This window comes from Stenella coeruleoalba, assembly GCF_951394435.1.
Source record: "Stenella coeruleoalba genome assembly, chromosome: 1".
NCBI classification, from domain to species: Eukaryota; Metazoa; Chordata; class Mammalia; order Artiodactyla; family Delphinidae; genus Stenella; species Stenella coeruleoalba.
The window spans coordinates 47,656,534-47,672,549 of record NC_137169.1 but is presented as its reverse complement, the minus strand read 5'-3'; the positions used below and the strand labels follow the sequence as shown (position 1 = coordinate 47,672,549).

At 44.4% G+C, this 16,016-nt stretch overlaps 1 protein-coding gene across 2 annotated transcripts in view; it reads right to left on the bottom strand.

The window, feature by feature from the left end:
• Window positions 1-16,016, bottom strand: part of C8A (complement C8 alpha chain) — a gene marked incomplete at both ends in the record, with an annotated part of 71,869 nt that overhangs the window by 34,431 nt on the left and 21,422 nt on the right. The window contains 3 exons of one of the 2 annotated variants that reach the window (XM_079904100.1): window positions 4,951-5,098; window positions 6,083-6,227; window positions 11,613-11,715. In XM_079904100.1, the coding sequence (XP_079760226.1) occupies window positions 4,951-5,098; window positions 6,083-6,227; window positions 11,613-11,715 (396 nt within the window). The remainder of the gene's footprint in view (window positions 1-4,950; window positions 5,099-6,082; window positions 6,228-11,612; window positions 11,716-16,016) is intronic. The other variant, XM_079904101.1, reaches the window with a different exon arrangement.

Genomic DNA, 16,016 nt, shown 5'->3' with positions numbered 1-16,016 from the left:
CAGATCATTTAACCTCTCTGTGCCTCAGTTTAATCATTTGTAAAAAGCAGCTAATACTACTGCCCTCACAGAGTTAAACAATGAGTTAAAACAAGTAACAGTACTTAGCATATATGAAGTGTTAAATAAATGTCGCTGTTGTTTTTGTTAGTATGATTTCAGAAAAGGTTTTGCTGCTAAAAAATAGGTTTGAAATATTGGGTGTAGTTCACAGTGGTAAGCTGAGGATCTAATCCTCAGAAAGGCCTTGGCGTGGAGGAGGCACAGTGTGGAGGTCAGGGAGACGCCTGCTTAATTTCCAGCTCTGTCATTTACTAGCTGTGTGACTTTGGGCACATTCTAGAAACTTCCTGAAGCTCATTTTCCTCATTTGAAACACAGACATAGTAAAACTACCTCTCCTGGGTTTTGTGAAGTCTAAATGAGAGTATCAGAATAAAACAGAAGTACAGTTGATAGTAATACTTCTTTTCCCCTAGCCCAATACCTTTCCAGAAATATTTCCCATACTTTCCTCTCTGGGCTATTTCAAATCTATCTGCCCAAGTTCTCTGTTTTAGGTCATGGATGGCTTAACCATATTTAGGTAAAAATCATGTGAAACAGGTGAAAATCTGCTTTAATCTCATACAAAGAGAAAGTTAACCGAACAAATCATTGAAAGTTGGCTAAGAGTTATAAGACCTAACAATCTAAGCCTCATATGTTGTGGATAATAAAATGATTGCTTGTCTTTGCCTCTCAAACTCCTACTCAGCCTTTAAGACCCAACTCAAATGTTGCGTCCTCTGTATTGCCTTCTTTGATTATCCTGGACAGACGATTGTCCTTCCTCTGTGTTCCCATGGCATTCAGTGATCGCCTCTGGCATGGCATTTGTCATGTTCATTTATGTCCTCTGTGAAAGGGCACAAAGGCAGATGAGCAGGGGAAAAACTGTGAATAAAACCTACTTCAAAGGAATAAATGGATAATTGTAGAGCACCTGGCATATAGTAGAAATTCAATGTAAGTTCACTTCCTTCTTCTCTTCCTTTCCCCATCTCTTTCTTCACATTAGTGGAAGTGATGTAATAATAGCTATGATGAATTGAATACACACTATACCAGACATTTAGCATACATTAACTTTCAACCTCATGACAATTTTGCAAATGCAAAAATTGAAGCTCAGAAAAATTAAGTACCTTGCCTATAGTCATAGCTGGATTTTTTTCCTAGATTTTTTTGGGCACTACAATCTGGGTTCTTAGTCTTTACCCTGCAGTTTCTATCTTTCCCCCTGTGGAACATGTTTCTGCCTGTAGCTGATAAATACAGGCCCTCTAATGGGCCAAAGAAAAACTCTAAAGAACAATAAGCCCTAAGATTGTAATGTAACCTCTAACCGTAAGTAAATCCTATGTATATTTTAAAAATGTGATTGCAGAAGCCCCAGTGAAAATACAGAAAGACATTCTACTTTTCGGAATTTAGAAATATTCACACATGGGTATAAAATTATGTATGTAAGAATGTTCATTGCAGCACTGTCTATAAGAGAAAAATGGAAAACAATCTATCTTTCAATAGGAGGTAGTTAAATAAATTATATAGTTATACTATAGGAGAATTGGGAAATCTTATTTTATTTTTTACAAAGGGCCAGATAGTAAATACTTTAGGCCTTGTAGGCTACGTAGGTTTCTGTTGCAACTACTGAACTCTTCCACTGTAGGGCAGAAGCCTGTGTTTCAATAAAACTTTATTTAAAAATAGACAGCAGGCTGAATTTAGTGTTCAGGCCATAGTCTGCTGACCCCTGTTAAGGAACACTATGCTGCCTAGAAAAAGACAATAGAAGATATGGGAGGAAAATCTTCAAAATATATTATTAAGTGAAAAAAGCAAGTTATGGACAATATGTAGTCTGATCACATTTATGTAAAATACACTTATGTCTGTAATGCACAATACACCTGATAGGCATACCTTCCATACAGTGTATGTTGTCAATGCATTTTTACATGATTGCGAAATCATGTAACAGGGGTCAGCTCTAGGGAGGGAAGAGAGAGAGGGTGAGTGGGTGGGAGCAGGTGAGGGATAGTGAAGGAAGAATTTCAGTTTTTACCTCAAATAGGCATTACTTCTGTAACAATAAATAAAAATTAAAAACTGGGAAATGCCTAAATTAGAAAAAATAAGATATCAGGAAAGGCCTCTGAGATCTTGAGATGAATGAAGAAACCACCATAATGTCAGCTGCTGGGAGTGGAGCTGGGCCCATTCTACTGGTTTCAGTGTTAGGTGTGGCAAAGCACACGGATCAGCAAGTACCTTTGAAATCTCCTGATTGAATCATATGAGAGCAGGGTCATGGTCTGTGATATTTTTGTCAATTATGAGGGAATTGTTTTTCAAGTCAAAACCTCAATATTTCATGCTTGTAGTCTGTTTATCCCACAGTCACTTTCAAAATCAACAAGAATCCCCTTTTATTGGTGTTAGAGGCTGAAATATGTTCTCCCAATAGTTGTATGTTGAAGTCCTAACTCCCAAAACCTCAGAATTTGACTGTGTTTTGGTGATAGGATGCTTAAAGAGGTAATTAAGTTAAAATGAAGTTATTAGGGAGGGCCCTAATCCAGTAGGACTTGTATCCTTCTAAGAAGAGGAAGTTAGGACACAGCCATGTACAGCGGGAAGACCATGTGACGACAAAGGGAGAAGACGGCCATTCACAAGCCAAGGAGAGAGGCCTCAGAAAAAGCAATCCTGCTGAGACCTGATTCTGAGACTTCTAGCCTCCTGAGAAAATAAATTTCTATTGATTAAGCCACTTAGTTTGTGGCACTTTGTTATGGCAGTCCAAGAAAACTAATATTATTGGTCTAAAAGAAACAGGAATTTGATCATCTTTTCATACGTGTGTGTCTACATGCATTTACAGGATTCTGTCCTACCTTGTAGGAAATCTTATTTTATTTTTTTTAATTTAAAATCTTATTTTATTTTTTACAAAGGGCCAGATAGTAAATACTTTAGGCCTTGTGGGCTGTGATCTGAACGTAATTAAACCTCAATGAATGAGAGCTGCATTTTACAGCACCCACACCTGACCCAGAGTGGGCTGCCATGTGGCTGGGTCACTGGGTGATGAGTACTGTCTCTCTCTGTTTCCTCATCTGTAAAGGTCCAGTTGGTCATATTGATTTGTTTCACTGCAATCAATACTCAGTGAGAGGCTGTTATGGGGAAAGCTCTGACATAAGGGCTGAGGAGATGAAAAAGATGACTCAGAGCAACCTCGGCCCTCAAAGAGTTTATACTCAAGTCAGGGGACAAGGCCCAAAGCAAAGTGTCAGGGAACTAACAATACCATGTGTCACTATGAGTGTGGCCCTGTGCTGGATGCTGGAGAAGCAGAAAATGATGAGGACCCCTTAGCCTGGGGAACAGATGTCTCTGCCCTGTTGGATAAATCCTGGGAGAGTAGGACACACAGGGACGCTGGGAACAGTAGGAGGGGACTAAGCCAGCCTAGACAGTGTTGAGAGGAGGGGAGGGGGTGTCAAAAAAGACCAGCTAGAGGAAGTGATGCCTAGGTGTCTTAGCTGGGCTGTCATAGCAAAGTACCATACCCAATACAATACCCAAGTCTGGATGACTCGAAGAATAGACATTTATGTTCTCTCAGTCCTGGAGGCTAGAAGTCTAAGAGAAAGGTGCCATCAGGGTTGGTTTTGGTGAGGCCTCTCTTCCCGGGTTGCAGATGGCCACCTTCTCGCCATAGTGTCACATGGCCCCTTCTCTGTGCACATGGTGAGAGGTGAGAGAGAGCTGTCTGGTGTCTCTTCTTCTTCTTACAAGGACACCAGTCCTATTGGATTAGGGCCCCACCCTTATGAGCTCATTTGACCTTAATTACCTCTGTAAAGGCCCTATCTCTAAATACGACCATATTGGGGGTTAGGGCTTCAACATACAAGTTTTAGGGGGATACAATTCAGGGCACAACACTAGGCAAAAAGTTAACCAGTTAGGAATACAGGGAAGGACATTTCAGAAAGAAGGAACTAACTTTATGAAGTGAGAAGAAAAGAGTATTATGTGTGCAAGGGACTAAACATGAACATAAGGTGCACAGTGAAGTAAAGTTAGAATTGAGGCTGATTGAATCTCAACAGATAAAGAAACTGGCCTGAGAGTTATAAGCCAGCAAGGGCAAAGTGGAGATTCAAGCCCCACCCCATCTCACCCTAAAGCCTTGGTTATATCAGCAACCACTGTGCAAAGCAGAGTAAGAACAGGGCTACTGGAAAGTGCACTTGGGCCAGAGAAGTGCTGTCTTTTGGGGATATTGGAAGCCTTCATGGAAGGTGTAGCCTCTTAAAAGGGCCTTGGAAATGGAACTGGGGCAAGAGGAATGAGCAGTAGAGTGGGAAAGGGTGAAAGGAGGACCCTTGGGCAGAGACATAAAGGGGAAAACATGAGCTATGTCCTGTAAAATTCATATGTTGAAACTCTAACCCCTCATGTGGTGGTATTTGGAGGGAGACCTTTGGGAGGTGCTTAGGTCATGAGAGTGGAGCCCTCGTGAATGACATCAGTGCTCTTATCAAGGAGACCCCATAGAGCTCCCTAGCCCCTTCCACCGTGTGAGGGCACAACGAGAAGTCTGCGGCCTGAAAGAACACCCTCACCTGACCAGGCTAACACCCTGATCTCAGACTACCAGCCTCAGAACTGTGAGAAATACATTTCTGTTGTAGATAAGCCACCCAGTGTGTGGTATTTTGTTAGAGCAGCCCAGATGGACCAAGCCACTTAGAGGGATGGTGAGGACGGCCTCACAGGATACACTCCAGAGAGATTCCCCCCAAAGGCCCTCTTCTTTCCCTGAAACTAATACTCATGATTGGAGAGAAATCGTGCCCTGCTCCCGACAGCCAGCCGGCAGCGACTCACCCCGAGGCCACCCTCTCTGATCCTGGAATCGGGTCATACTGGCTGCAGTCATCTTCCAAGACCCTGATGTCTTCACAGTTGTCCTCATCAGAGCCATCCAGGCAGTCATTTTCTCCATTACACACCAGGTGGCGTTTCAGGCAGCGACCTGAGGAGAGGCCGTGGATGCTTCTAGAGTGTCTGGGACTCCTCCCCCTCCCTCATGACCTGCATCCATAGTCACCATGTCTGTTCCACCCCTGAAATAGCCCTTCGCTCCTCCCAGTCCTGTTCCATCCTCCTTCCATCCTCACTGCCTCTGCCCTCCCTCCAGCCCCCATGTCTCTCACCTGTAGCCCCCCAGCTCAGACCCTGCCCCAGGCCTGCTCTTTCTAATTCAGTCTCCACATTGCAGCCCCAGGGATCTTTCTAAAATTCCAGTCTGGCCATGTCATCCCTTGCTCTGCATCCTTCAGGATCTCCCCATTCCTCTGCTTCCAAATGTCACTGTCTGGCCCCCGGTAACCTACCTGGCCCATCCCCTGCCTCTCTTCCCAAAGCACTTATTCTGGGCTCGTTGTGAGTCCCTAAATCTCTGCGTTTTTGCGCATTCTGTCTCCTAGCAAACTCTTTTTCATTTTCTAAGTCTCAGCTCAAGTACCATTTTGAATCCTGCCCTGACTGCCCAAAGCAGATTTAGGCACCCCCTGCCAGAGTCCGTACATTGGACCCTGTACATACACCCATTACACTGGCTATCACAGGACACTGTCATTGATTCCTTATAGGTCTGTCTCCCAAAGAGACTAGGAGTACTCTGAGATCAGGCACAAGGACTTTTCACCTCTGCATCACCAGCAGGTAGCACATTGTCTGGCCATCATATGTACCCAATCAGCATTTACTCAATGAATGGATGGATGAGTGAATTGTACCTTTTCCAACTCAACGGGTGTTCCAGCAAAGTTGCCTCAAATTTACTTGGGCTGCTGACTTGGCTTAAAATTCAACTTCCTGGGTCCCATCCCAAACCCCAGAACGACAACTTCTAGGGGAAGGGCTCAAGAGCCTGCATTCTAACAAGCTCCTGGAGAACTGTTTTGCATATTAAGTTTGACAGGCACAGCTGTTATCCTTCTGAGATGCTACTCACCTGTCTCCTTACACTGGAAATCCTGTCCACACTGTGCTTGCTTCACACAAGCTGTGGGACTGTGACAGCTGGCTTGGTCCCAGACAGTCCCACTGCAGATGGTTCCCCCGAACTTGTTAGGCTGCAGGAGGCTCCGGTATCTGTACTAAATCAGATTTGGAACCAGACACATTCATTGTCTATCAATCAACTGAGATTGGTGCAGGCAGGTCTCAGCTTAACATAAGGAATTACTGTCTAATGATTGAGAGCTGCCTGCAAAGCTGTCTTTTGCGGGGATGAGTGATCATAAATGGCGGTGTTCAACCAGAGGTGGCACTGTCACCAGCTGGAATATTGAGTAGGACCTCCAAACATCAAATGAGAGGTTTGGACTAGTTATTTCTAGGGTCTTCCTACTTGCTAGAAACAACCTCTGTCTCCCCCTTCTGAAGCCAGTTAGTACCTATTCATCTTTCAAGACTCACGGTTTACCTCCACGGGAACAGACTTCCCTAACTAAGTAATATATTCTCAGTTCCCTATGTACCCTCTCTCCTAGCACTTGTCATATAAGGTTGTGATTGATTGTCCACTTCTTTGTTTACGTTTCTCACTAGTTTAGGAACAATTTGCACATAAGGTTAGGGTCAGCAAAGGGAGGCCACGTCTTATTTGGCTTCATATACTTGGCACTTGATCTATGGTCAGTTACATGGTAGTCACCTTTAAAAAGATGTTTATCACTTTTCCTTTGAAGAATTTCTTCTGGTCATGGCATTTCCTCTTTCCTTGTGGCATGTCTTGTATGGTTCAGGTGGGGGTGACGTCACCCCCTCAGTCACAGGACGTGTGGATGTGAACGAGGCAGGGCAACCAGAGTACCAGTCATCTGCCAAGTTGCAATGATTGGTTCATGACTCAGCCTTAGGGCAATCATAGTCATCTCTGGGAAGTTTCTTTCAGAACTATTGGAAAAGATAGTTTCTTTTTAGCTGAAGTTGCTGGGAATTGTGGGTATCAAGTGGTCATCTTGCCTATTATAGAAAGATCCCATCCAACAATTAGAGAGACAAAAAGAGCTCTGAAGACATCATCTGAGACCCTGTGTCCAGCTCTGACTGCAGATGAATAAATACTTACTGAAAGAAGGAGCGAAAGAATAAAAAATGCATACCAGTCTTGGGCTCAATGTTTTTATGACACTGTCTTCTCTAGGGTGTACAGTGTTAGATACTAGAGTATCAGGAAGAAGCTGAGCAGTAAGATATTCCAAGAAATTGAAGTTCCATCCCTGTCTTTAAGAAGCTTAGAGATGGTTGAGGAGATAAAAAATATAACAATATAAAACATGCTGTATGAAGAGCTTCACACGGAGTGTCAGTCAGCACCATATTTTCTGCCGTCTCTTAGCCCATAGGCCCTAGCTTCAAAACTGTTAATAAGTAAATAGGAAGGCAATGATTTGAGAAGTAAGCGAATTGAGTTCCTGACCTGAATCTATTTATTACTTGCTGGGTAAAGTTATCAGAGCCTGGCACTTTCTGCCTCACTTTCCAAATCTATAAAATGAAGTGGCTTCCTTGACCTCACTAATCACAATTACTTATGATTTCTTCACCTGTGTCCTATAGTTGAAAGAGCACAGGCATGAGATTAGACCAATTTAGGGCCAAATCCTGGATTCACTGACCAACTGCCCATGAGCAAGTCACTTATCTTTTCTGAGCGACCACTGTCTAGTATGTAAAATGGGTATGATGGGACCTTACCTCAAAAGGGTTTTGTGAGAACTAAGTGAGAGAAGGTCTGAGGACACACCTAGCCCTGGGCCTGGCATATCACTGGTGCTCAATAAATGGAAGTGGTTTCCACATCATTATCAGTGCAGCCTTTTCCAGATGCTTCCAGGGCTGAGTGTGAAGCTTCCCCTCCCTTTCCTCCTGCCCACTTCTGCCTACTTAACTGCCTCTTAGCAAAGAGGCAGAGGTAGCAAAAAGAAGTGAGGATCCAACCTGCCCATTTACCTTCCCTGACTTTTAGTTAATAACAGCAATAAAAGATTTGTAAACTAGGTGAGAAGAGATTATAATTAGGGATCAGTGTGGGAATAGGAGGATATTTTCATTTTCTACCCACTCTCTTGCCCTACAATGCAGTAAATAAAAGAGAGCTCATCATACAAATGTATAGCCAATTCTCTTTCTCAACCTTGAAAACATTCATCAGTTATAAGACCTGAAGTTACCATCATGGTGATGATGGTGATGGTAGCTACCAGTTATTGAGTGCTTATTATGGCCCAAACCCTTTACATTCTTTATGTCAGTTAATCCTCACAAGTCTAGGGGGTTAAGTACTATTAATGATCCCATTTTAAGCTGGGTTAGAATTTCAGTTCTGCCACTTACGGTATATGTGTCACTGGGTAAATTACTTAACGTCTCTGACCCTCGGTTTTCTCATCTGTAAGATGAGAGAGATGAGAGTGTTCTGAAGATTAGTGATAACACAGGTAAAGACATCAGCATTCTGCGTGGTTCTGGTATGCGCTTAGTAATAATAGTTATCAACGTCGTCATCATCCTCGTAGCCAGCTGTTGGGCTACTCTGGAAGGATTATGACTGAGTGGGAATTGGATTAGGTGACCTCTAATATCACTTACTACTCTCCATATAGCTCCGGGAGAGGCAGGAGAGGCATATAGCTCAGGTTCACGGGCATTTTGGAATCAGACAGACCGAGTTTTAAATCGAGGCTCTGCCACATTCTTACTGGGCAAACTAAGCAAAGGGATTGAGTGGTGTCTGTCACCTACTGTTGGCTGTGGAAGTCAAATAAGAAGATGATTTATTTAAAGCATTAGCACAGTCCTTGGTATACAGAAATTATTTAATAATGGCGACTATATATTGTCATTATCATCCTTCCTGTGGTTTCTGTACTTGGAATGATGGTGCAGACATGAGGTTCATTCCCACCCGCTCCTTATTTTCTAGGTTGTTATCAAATAAGGAAGACATTGTATTGCAGAAAGGTTGGTAAGGATACGTCCCTAGGGACCTCTCCATGCCATTACCCGTGGTTGGTATCATTAAGACATAATTTTCTTTTCTAGCTAGTAGAAAATGTTTCTTTCCAGAAGTGCACGTCATTGATTGCGTGATTTTGAGAGGAAGAAAAATATTAATAGAAAGAAACTCAGATGGCCTTTCAGTTAAAAAATTAACAGAATTTAATTATTTTAAGGATTACTTTAAAGACACATGTCTTTTTGAGTCCCTAAGAAAGTAATAAACGTTGATTTAAACTGTAAGTCATTCACCTGTGCTCTCTGCTATCTAAACTGCAGCACAAGAGAAAAACGTAGCTTTAGGATGCTGTTTAAATGTATAATAGGTTGACTAAAGGCCATGCAAAGAAATTAAGTCCTAATTCTTGAAAGTTGTAAATGTTATCTTATTTGGAAAAAGGATCTTTGCAGACATCATTAATTTGGAGAAATTACTCTGGATTATCCAGGAGGACCCTAAATGCCATCACAGTGTCCTTATAAGAGGAAAGCAGAGGGAGATTTCACATAGACACATAAAGGAGACACAGAGAAGGGAAGGGGGGATGCAGACAGGAGCAGAGATTGGAGCAAGGCCGCCACCAAAAGCTGGAAGGAGCCAAGAACGGCTTCTCCCCTAGAGCTTCCAGAGAGAGCCTGGCCGAGCTGACACCTTGATTGCAGAACTCTGAGAGGATACATTTCTGTTGTTCTGAGCCAACCAGTTTTTGGCATTTGTTACAGCAGGCTCAGAAAACGAATCCAGGATGTCAAAGCAGAATGAGAATTGGGGGCCAGATATTTTTAAACTGGGACGTCTAAGATTCTTTGGCATATCCTAGAGATGGGAGAGGCAAAATCATAAATTTTAGCCTTCAAAGTTGAATAAACGAGCTCCAAATGGTGTTCTGCCAGTGTCATCAAAACTTCACAGGGCACTTTTTTTTTTTGCGGTACACAGGCCTCTCACTGTTGTGGCCTCTCCCATTGCGGAACACAGGCTCCGACGCGCAGGCTCAGCGGCCATGGCTCACGTACCCAGCCGCTCCGCGGCATGTGGGATCTTCCCGGACCGGGGCACGAACCCATGTCCCCTGCATCGGCTGGCGGACTCCCAACCACCGCACCACCAGGGAAGCCCCACAGGGCACTTTTGCATTTAACTGAGGAGGGGGTCTGGAGGCAGGAGGACTATCAGTGAGAGAAGAGCAGGGCTTGATTCAAGGCAGTGGGAGTGGGGTTGGAGAGGAGGGCACAGATAGGAAGTATAGAAACAGCTCACATTTATTGAACACTTACTTTGTGCCAGATGCCATGAAAAGCACTTTGCATGCATTACTCATTTAACGCTCTCAATAGCTCTATGGTGTAAGTACTGTTTCTACTCCCATTTATAGATTAGGAATCAGAGGCACAGAGAAGGTAAAAAATTATGTCCAGAGTAACACAGCAAATAAGGTGCAAGCCAGAATCTAAGCTGCAGAATCGAAGCTAAAAAACAGGCTTGACAGCAATAGGCTAATAGACAAGGTTCGGCAGTGGTGTACCACGTCTGGGCTGCACCCACCCTGGGTGCATCCAGTGAAGGCATGTGTCGTCTGCAGAGATTTTAAAATACTAAGAAAGCAGGGCTTCCCTGGTGGTGCAGTGGTTGAGAGTCTGCCTGCCGATGCAGGGGACACGGGTTCGTGCCCTGGTCCGGGAAGATCCCACATGCCGCGGAGCGGCTGGGCCCGTGAGCCATGGCCGCTGAGCCTGCGCGTCCAGAGCCTGTGCTCCGCAACGGGAGAGGCCACAGCAGTGAGAGGCCCGCGTACTGCAAAAAAAAAAAAAAAAAAAAAAAAGATAAAATACTAAGAAAACAGAATAGAATTTACTCTTCTTTCTATTGTCACCATGAGCCAGTGATTCCGAACAAAGACAGAATTGTAATACTCCTCCCTGACAGAGCCAAGTGCTCTCAACATCCCCCTTATGCCACTGAGTTTAGCGATCATCTTGGACCAATTAAAACCACTTAGATGGGCAAGATAGATACACATCTGTTCATTGGGCATGTCAGCCTTTTCAGTGCATGAAAGTGAAATCCTCAGGAACACCCTGTGTGACACGCTTTGGTTTATCTCAGTTCCTCATAGGTCATGGACAGCTTGGCATTTTGTTCCTAAGCCATTGGTCCCTCCAGATGACCCTCATTGGAAGGTAATACATAGGCCAGGACCCAGAGTGGCCAGTGGGGATCAGTGTGCCCATGTCCGGAGTGCCACTTTTCTGCATCTAAGCCGTAACATACACATCTTTTGCAACCTCATCCAAATGCCTTACAAACAAAATCAGAAGAGGCAGAAATAAGTTCCACCAGCCACATGCATATGGCTTCTGAATACCCTTTTCTCCCCAGGCCTCTAGATTTATAGACGTGACTGTTTATCTCCATTTGAATGCCTAGTACACAATTTAAATGGTAAATGCTCCAAAATTGGTCATAAATGTCTCACCTTTTTCTCCTGGCATGGAAAGCAATCTGTCCACTCTCCCCAGTTGCCCAGCTGGCAGGAAACAGCTGTGGGAGTAGAACTCTGAACAGCCCGACTGACTCTCCTAAAGAGAGAAGAGACCCCTTGCTTCAATTTTTAAATTTTTTATCATGATCATTTTAATTTTTGTAATTATACATTCAAAAATGTCTTTTAACATGACAGTATCTTAATAATATGAAAACAGGTGCTGAATTTTTCTCCAGCTCTATTGAGGCATAATTGACAACAATCGTATGGTATATTTAGGATGACCAACGTGATGGTTTGACATACACATACTTTGTGACATGATTATCACAACCAAGGGAAACACATCCATCACCTCCCATAGTTGCCTTTTTTTTCTTTCTTTTTTTTTTTGTGTGTGTGGTAAAAACACTTCAGATCTACTCTCCTAGCAAATTCCAAGTGTACAATACACTATTACTAACTGTAGTCACTATGCTATGCATCAGAACCCCAGAACTTTTTCAGCTTATGACAGAAAGTTTATATCCTATGACCAGCCTCTCCCCATGTTCCTGACCCCGCAAGCCCCTTGTAACCACTATTCTACTATCTGGCTTTATGAGTTAGACTTTTTTAGATTCCACATATAAGTGAGATCATGCAGTATTGTCTTTTCCTGTCTGGCTTATTTCACTTAGCATAATGTCCTCCAGGTTCATTAACGTTGTCACAGATGGAAGGATTTTCTTTTTTTTTATGGATGCTTAATTTTTTAATTTATAAAGGTTACCCCTTGATTTGGGCATCTTGGTACCTGTAGCTGTAGAACATGAAGCAATATCACAATATATATTCCCTTAGCCTTAAAGTTATCTGGAAGTGGGAGTGGGGATGGAGCAGGGAAAGGAGAGGAACGTCCATAAATGCAGTTATTTTTACTTGGAACACTGGGCTGTAAGGGTACTTCTAATACTAGAATGATTCTATCTTCCTTCTTAAGAATTGCATGTGCTGTTTTTAAAACAGAAGTTAGATGGCCTAATGCTCTTTTCTTCCCCAATATTTTATTGCGGTAAAATACATGTAACATAAAATTTACATTTTACCGTAACCATTTTGAGGCTTACGGTTCAGTGGCATTAAGTACATTCATATTGTTGTGCAACCATCACCAGTTTCCATCTTCAGAACTCTTTTCCTTTCCCTGCATCAATTTTGAGATGTAAAATTTAAGCAACAACAGCAAAAGAGTTGTGCACGTTTTCCCTCCGATCATTTCCAGTTTTAAGAAATGAAGAATAGGGCTTCCCTGGTGGCTCAGTGGTTGAGAGTCCGCCTGCCGATGCAGGGGACACGGGTTCGTGCCCCGGTCCGGGAAGATCCGGCTGGGCCCATGAGCCATGGCCGCTGAGCCTGCGCGTCCAGAGCCTGTGCTCCGCAAGGGGAGAGGCCACAACAGTGAGGGGCCCGCGTACCGCAAAAAAAAAAAAAGAAAGAAAAGAAATGAAGAATAAAAATCTATTGTGCCTCTACTGTATGCAGGGATGATGCTGTAGTACTTCAGAACTCATGCTAAGTATGCTGTGAACTGCTGCACGCGATGAATGATGCCCCCTATGCTGAAACCCCAAACAGGAAGCTCTAGGATCATCAGGAAAGTGATGTTCACCTTTATCACTGGTTCTCAGACTTTGGTCCCAGGAACATTTTATACTCTAACAAACTATTGAGGACTCTGAAGAGCTTTTGTTTAACGGGACTGGGTCGATCGACAGTCACAGAATCCAAACATCAAAACTGAGAAATTTCGAAATATTTATTTATCCATTTAAAATTACAACAAAACCATTACATGTTACCATATATGTTTATTTAAAAATCCATTTCCGACACCAGAAATACATCTACGCGTGGAACAACTCCTACGGAGCACCTACTGAACGCTGGCAGAAGACCTCAGACCTCCCAAAAGGCAAGGAACCCCCCACGTACCTGGTTAGGGCAAAAGAAAAAACTAAACAGAGACAAAAGGATAGGGACGGGTCCTGCACCAGCGGGACAGAGCTGTGAAGGAGGAAAAGTGTCCACACACTAGGAAGCCCCTTCGCGGGTGGAGACTTCGGGAGGCGGAGTGGGGGAGCTTGGGAGCCGCGGAGGAGAGCACAGCAACAGGGGTGCGGAGGGCAAAGCGGACAGATTCCAGCGCAGAGGATCGGGCCGACCGGCACTCACCAGCCGAGAGGCTTGTCTGCTCGCCCGCCGGGGCGGGCGGGACTGGGAGCTGAGGCTCCGGCTTTTGTCGGAGCGCCGGGAGAGGACTGAGGTTGGCGGCGTGAACACAGCCTGCAGGGCGTTAGTGCACCGCGGCTAGCCGGGAGAGAGGCCGGGGAAAAGTCTGGACCTCCCGAAGAGGCAAGAGACTTTTACGTCCCTCTTTGTTTCCTGGTGCACGAGGAGAGGGGATTAAGAACGCTGCTTGAGAGAGCTCCAGGGACGGGCGCGAGCCGCGGCTAAGAGTGCGGAGCCCAGAGACGGACATGGGACGCTAAGGCCGCTGCTGCCGCCGCCAGGAGGCCTGTGTGCGAATACAGGTCACTAGCCACATGCCCTTCCGGGGAGCCTGTGCAGCCCGCCACTGCCAGGGTCCCGGGATCCAGGGACGGCTCCCCCGGGAGAGCGCACGGAGCGCCTCAGGCTGCAGCGTCACGCCGGCCTCTGCCGCCGCAGGCCCGCCCCACACTCCGTGACCCTCCCTACCCCCCCGGCCTGAGTGAGCCAGAGCCTCCGAATCAGCGGCTCCTTTAACCCCGTCCTGTCTGAGCAAAGAACAGATGCCCTCCGGCAACCTGCACGCACAGGCGGGGCCAAATCCAAAGCTGAGCCCCTGGGAACTGTGAGAACAAAGAAGAGAAAGGGAAATCTCTCCCAGCAGCCTCAGGAGCAGCGGATTAAAGCTCCACAATCAACTTGATATACCCTGCATCTGTGGAATACCTGAATAGACAACGAATCATCCCAAATTAAGGAGCCCTGTGGATGAAAGGCTCTTGGTGCTGCAGCCAGGAGTCAGTGCTGTGCCTTTGAGGTGGGAGAGCCAACTGCAGTACACTGGTCCACAAGAGGCCTCCCAGCTGCACATAATATCAAACAGCAAAAATCTCCGAGAGATCTCCATCTCAACCAGCACCCAGCTTCACTCAATGACCAGCAAGCTACAGTGCTGGACATCCTATGCCAAACAACTAGCAAGACAGGAACACAACCCCACCCATTAGCAGAGAGGCTGCCCAAAATCATAATAAGTCTACAGACACCCCAAAACACACCACCAGACGTGGACCTGCCCACCAGAAAGACAAGATCCAGCCTCATCCACCAGAACACAGGCACTAGTACCGTCCACCAGGAAGCCTACACAACCCACTGAACCAACCTTAGCCACTGGGGACAGACACAAAAAACAACAGGAACTACGAACCTTCAGCCTGCAAAAAAGGAGACCCCAAACACAGTAAGATAAGCAAAATGAAAAGACAGAAAAACACACAGCAGATGAAGGAGCAAGATAAAAACCCACCAGACCTAACAAATGAAGAGGAAATAGGCAGTCTACCTGAAAAAGAATTCAGAATAATGATAGTAAGGTTGATCCGAAATCTTGGAGATAGAATGGACAATAGAATGGACAAAATGCAAGAATCAGTTAACAAGGACCTAGAAGAACTAAAGATGAAACAAGCAACGATGAACAACACAATAAATGAAATTAAAAGTACTCTAGATGGGATCAATAGCAGAATAACTGAGGCAGAAGAACGGATAAGTGACCTGGAAGATAAAATAGTGGAAATAACTACTGCAGAGCAGAATAAAGAAAAAAGAATGAAAAGAACTGAGGACAGTCTCAGAGACCTCTGGGACAACATTAAACGCACCAACATTCGAATTATAGGGGTTCCAGAAGAAGAAGAGAAAAAGAAAGGGACTGAGAAAATATTTGAAGAGATTATAGTTGAAAACTTCCCTAATATGGGAAAGGAAATAGTTAATCAAGTCCAGGAAGCACAGAGAGTCCCATACAGGATAAATCCAAGGAGAAGTATGCCAAGACACATATTAATCAAACTGTCAAAAATTAAATACAAAGAAAACATTAAAAGCAGCAAGGGAAAAACAACAAATAACACACAAGGGAATCCCCATAAGGTTAACAGCTGATCTTTCAGCAGAAACTCTGCAAGCCAGAAGGGAGTGGCAGGACATATTGAAAGTGTTGAAGGAGAAAAACCTGCAACCAAGATTACTCTACCCAGCAAGGATCTCATTCAGATTTGATGGAGAAATTAAAACCTTTACAGACAAGCAAAAGCTGAGAGAGTTCAGCACCACCAAACCAGCTCTACAACAACTGCT